At 48.5% G+C, this 5,000-nt stretch overlaps 3 protein-coding genes across 3 annotated transcripts; all 3 read right to left on the reverse strand.

The window, feature by feature from the left end:
* Positions 1–464: 464 nt before the first annotated feature.
* On the reverse strand, positions 465–776 carry LOC311113402 (histone H4; the record flags this gene model as incomplete). Its single annotated transcript, XM_084156613.1, has 1 exon — positions 465–776. One exon carries the CDS (start codon positions 774–776, stop codon positions 465–467), a length of 312 nt encoding a protein of 103 aa, XP_084012739.1.
* Positions 777–3,388: 2,612 nt separating this feature from the next.
* On the reverse strand, positions 3,389–3,799 carry LOC311113453 (histone H3.2; the record flags this gene model as incomplete). The annotated part of the gene is made up of 1 exon (XM_084156667.1): positions 3,389–3,799. The coding sequence occupies one exon, from the start codon at positions 3,797–3,799 to the stop codon at positions 3,389–3,391; it is 411 nt and encodes a 136-aa protein (XP_084012793.1).
* Positions 3,800–4,277: 478 nt separating this feature from the next.
* On the reverse strand, positions 4,278–4,664 carry LOC311113403 (histone H2A; the record flags this gene model as incomplete). Its single annotated transcript, XM_084156614.1, has 1 exon — positions 4,278–4,664. One exon carries the CDS (start codon positions 4,662–4,664, stop codon positions 4,278–4,280), a length of 387 nt encoding a protein of 128 aa, XP_084012740.1.
* Positions 4,665–5,000: the final 336 nt, after the last annotated feature.

Here is a 5,000-nt window from a genome sequence, read left to right on the forward strand (position 1 = left end):
GGGCTTTAATAGGTGTCCAAATGGCACGATTGTTGTGCCAAATAATGCTGGTGATAGAATTGCCCACTTTGGCACCGTCAGACATAGGGCTCCCATTTTGGACTGTGTGTGTGTGTGTGTGCGCGCTGTCCCCCTCTTTTCGAGCCACGTCTACCGACTCGTGGTGGCTTTATGTTGTCCAAATTCCACTATTGCTTGACCCAAAATAATAACGTTCTTACACTTTGCCACTGTCAGATATAGGCCTCCCTCTGTGCGCTAAAAGTGGACGGGACATTAGAATCCTCTAATTAATACTCCCTGTCCACTCGAAGTGGCTCATACTTTCTTACTAAATTGCATACTAAACATTTGTTGTTATATATAACACTACATGGAATGGGCCCATTTTAAGCGGATGTGGGTGGCTCTTAAAAGAGCCTTTGGGTTCGAGTCGGGGTGTTGAGGTTCCGAAGAGAGTGGGTTTAACCGCCGAAACCGTACAGGGTGCGTCCCTGACGTTTCAGAGCGTAGACCACGTCCATGGCGGTAACGGTCTTCCTCTTGGCGTGCTCGGTGTAGGTGACTGCGTCACGGATCACGTTCTCCAGGAACACCTTCAGGACACCGCGGGTCTCCTCGTAGATCAGACCGGAAATACGCTTCACGCCGCCGCGGCGAGCCAGACGGCGGATAGCGGGTTTGGTGATTCCCTGGATGTTATCGCGGAGAACTTTGCGGTGACGCTTGGCGCCTCCTTTTCCGAGTCCCTTGCCGCCTTTGCCTCTTCCGGACATGGTGTGTTCGCTAGTTGAGTTCAAGTGAATGAATGATTTCAGCGCCGGTGCGCGGTGCGCTATTATCTGCGTTTGGTCGACCTGATTGAGGCCGGCGGCACAGAAAGCGCGCCTCTGTTATATGTTCGGAGGCGTTGCAAAGGGGAGGGCGCTCGTTCTAGGGGACTAGGGAGGAGCGATTTCAAAGATGACGTGAAAGCAACTAACGTGCGCGGGAAACATACTCAAATACTGATATAGGCTATGTGGAACACAAGGCCAAACTGTGACAACTGGGAGATCAGCTAGTACACTGTGTCCCTCTCCTCATATTGTTGTTGTTGTTGTTGTTGTTGTTGTTGTTGTTGCACCTGATTCTACTCATTGAGGACTTGGTAATTTAGGTGACAGGTTGTTCAATCAGCTGTGGCTGTCCAGGCCTACAAGAAAAATGGGTCCTGTTGGGGGTAGCCTACTCTACCGCTGGAGTTGGGAAACACTGAAATGGAAGGGGGACACGCAGTGAGCAAAACTCCTAACCACATAAAAACACAGACACTTGAGATCATTAAGAGCTATAAGGAGTCCATCAACTACCTGGTCAGTCAAGTCATATAGGGGGGGATTTCATGGCCACCTGCTGGAGCAGAAGTCATGTTTGCCAACACTGGCCTTAAAATCATTAAATTTAGGAGCTATAAGGAGTCCATCAACTAACTGGTCAGTCAAGTCATATAGGGAGGGATGTCATGGCCACCTGCTGGAGCACAAGTAATGTTTGCCAACACTGGCCTTAAAATCATTAGGAGCTATAAGGAATAAATCAACTCATCATTCAAGTCATATAGGGAGGGATCTTAGCACCACCTGCTGGATCAGAAGTACCCTTCACCGTAGGCACAAGAGAGCCATCATCTCTCAACCGGTGCAATTTCCATAAGTATGTGGTAATAAAACAAACAACGACAGCTCCTCATATAGGCAGTGGTTTCACACATTTTTCTCCAAGATGTTCAAACGTTCATAGATGACCAGCAGGGTCAAATAATAAGCACAGTGGTTGTAGAGGTTGCAACAGGTCAGTCAGTACATCAGGAGTAAATGTCACTTGTTGTTAGTGTTGTAGTTCCTATTTCTACGGTGTTGCCTACCTGCAGCAATCATGATTTACCTGCAGTGTTGATTGCAATTACGTAATTTGTCAACTCATAATAACAGATGTTTTGCAAACCGTTGATGTTTAAATAAATGGATTCCCGGTGTCCGGATACCTTTTCTCTTAAGGGATGTGATTGAGTGAATCCAAAGTAAGTTGGTCTAAATACATAATAGGATGAATCATTCAGGTAAAATAACACAATGTCTATTTGAGTCGAATCAACGTAATATAATCCTTTTTACGTCTCTATCATCTTTACTCAATGTATTGGACCACATCAACTCAACTTACTCAAGCTTATCTACTCATAAAAACAAGCAAAAAGATCTACTCAACAATATGACGTGTGCTTTTGTTGACTGTAATAGCTTGAGTACATTCCACAAAGTCATTTTTTACAGTGTATCTAAAGACACGTTTGTTGTGGTGATGCACTTTTTCTTTGACGTTGAACTTGCATTGAACAGACAAATCCATTTCGTTACAACCCTTTTGTAGTATGACTTAGGAATATTTGTTGATGATCCTAATGTCTATGCGTGAATAGTGATTGGTTGTTGGTGAAATATTGCTGAGAACCCATCATTTCCTGGCCTTTTTTCACTATTGAGCTATTTTGAAACATTTGTTTTGCTATTGGATTCATAATGGTGACCTGGGACAAGTAATTAGTGAAACCAGAGTTCAGCAGTTGCCATTAAAGCGATCGAACCAAGTCATCCTAATAGGCTAGTATTAGCCTAAAGCAGGGTTTCCCAAACTCGGGCCACATTTTGGGAGTTTTTGCCCTAGCACTACACAGCTGATTCAAATAATCAACTCATCATCATCAAGCTGGGAGTATTAGAATCAGTTGTGGAGTGCTAGGGCAAAACGCAAAACGCGCACCCCTTGTGGACCCCAGGACCGCGTTTGGGAAACGCTGGCCTAAAGAGCAAATGCTGAAAGGGACTCACCATGAGGTGCAGTACCCACATTTAACCACAAGATGGCCTCCGTGCTCCATTGTAAAGTTTGGGCCTCTGCATGAGTCTCTCAGCAGCACTGCAACATGGGACTTTCAAAGTAAGTTGGCATGCAATGTTTTTTCTGGACTGCATGCAAGGCTATTATTACACACAACTAATAGTGTCAATTATTCATCTGAACACAATTCTTGTTACTATTCGGCCTATATTATCACTCGTTTCTTTTTCCCCTCCTTTGTAAAGCATTTTACTGTGTTACTATATAGTTCAAAGGAAGTGGATGATGCCAGATGGTTGTGTATATACACACACACAAACATTGAAGCTAGACTTCAGGCAACTAAAAAGGTGCAATACGTAGCTTTTAGACGTGTTAGTGAACAACATACATGGTGGCTAATGTAGAGGTGCGTGTATACATGGAACAATTGTGCCTTTTTGATGGAAATATGGAGGTGGCTCTTAAAAGAGCCTTTGGGGGATATTCGAGTTCAGGTCATCCTCATTTATGCGCGCTCTCCGCGAATACGGCGGGCCAGCTGGATGTCCTTGGGCATGATGGTCACCCGCTTGGCGTGGATGGCGCACAGGTTGGTGTCCTCGAACAGGCCGACCAGGTAAGCCTCGCTAGCCTCCTGTAGGGCCATCACGGCGGAGCTCTGGAAGCGCAGGTCGGTCTTGAAGTCCTGGGCGATTTCTCGCACCAGGCGCTGGAAGGGCAGCTTGCGGATGAGTAGCTCAGTGGACTTCTGGTAACGACGGATCTCTCTCAGAGCCACGGTGCCGGGCCTGTAACGGTGAGGCTTCTTCACACCGCCGGTGGCCGGGGCACTCTTGCGAGCAGCCTTAGTGGCGAGCTGCTTCCTGGGGGCTTTGCCACCGGTGGATTTGCGAGCGGTTTGCTTGGTTCTGGCCATGGCGCTGCTCTGACAGTCGGGAGTATAGCCTCGAAATGCCTATGTGAAGTTTATAAAGCCGGCAGTGGCGCCTGCTGATTGGACACCATCTCCCCACCACCCCGATTGGCCCGTTTCGCAGGCCTCCTCCGTTGGCCATTGGACGGGAGGCCCGGCCTCTCCAAAACTCAAACTCCCGGTGCGCGCGCAATAGGACGCCGCCGGCCCTTTACGCGCAATAATAGTCGCCAAAGTCAAGAGTGACAGCTTATAGGCACGTATCATCTAATGCTAGCCTGCTATGGCAAATGAGGCCAAGTAGGTGTTGTTGTTCATGCAAGGCCTCATGTGGGCACAGAATGTCGAAATAGTTGTGTATACACCCACTCAATGTATTGCGGTCATAGAAAGGTACTTTGCGCTTTTGGAGAGCTAGGTGGTTGGCTCTTAAAAGAGCCTTTGGGGGTTGAGTAGTCAAGTTGAAGTCGCAGTAGCGAATTTACTTGGCTTTGACTGCCTTCTCGGTCTTCTTGGGGAGTAGGACTGCCTGGATGTTGGGCAGCACACCACCCTGAGCGATGGTCACACCGCCGAGCAGTTTGTTCAGCTCCTCGTCGTTACGGACGGCCAGTTGCAGGTGACGGGGGATGATACGAGTCTTCTTGTTGTCACGGGCAGCGTTGCCGGCCAACTCCAGGATCTCAGCAGTCAGGTACTCGAGTACGGCGGCCAGGTAGACTGGTGCGCCAGCGCCCACACGCTCGGCGTAGTTGCCTTTGCGCAGCAGCCTGTGCACACGGCCCACGGGGAACTGGAGGCCAGCACGGGATGAACGGGTCTTTGCCTTCGCCCTGGCCTTGCCTCCGGTTTTGCCTCTTCCGCTCATATTGGTAGCTTGAGAAAGTCACAGAAAGTCTGAATGAGCCGCTCGCCACTTCGAGAGCCGTACATATACCTCGCCACAAGAGGCAACGATTGGCCACCGGGCCGGTGTGGCCTTATCCAATTGGAGCGAGGGACAGACAGATGGACAGACAGACAGCCCTAAGCCGGTTCCCACCCACAGGCAGCGAGTGAGAGGCTACTTTGTTTCCCTCCGACTTTGTGTCATTTCGCGTGAGCGCCAAAATGTCCGAAATGACATCCACACATTATTTCTCTCCAAATGGGAAACAAACAGCTGGTGAGGGTGCACTCTTGAGTTTGAAATCGAAGCCACTAT

The sequence above is a fragment of the Coregonus lavaretus genome (assembly GCF_964263955.1).
Source record: "Coregonus lavaretus genome assembly, chromosome: 40".
Taxonomy (NCBI): Eukaryota; Metazoa; Chordata; class Actinopteri; order Salmoniformes; family Salmonidae; genus Coregonus; species Coregonus lavaretus.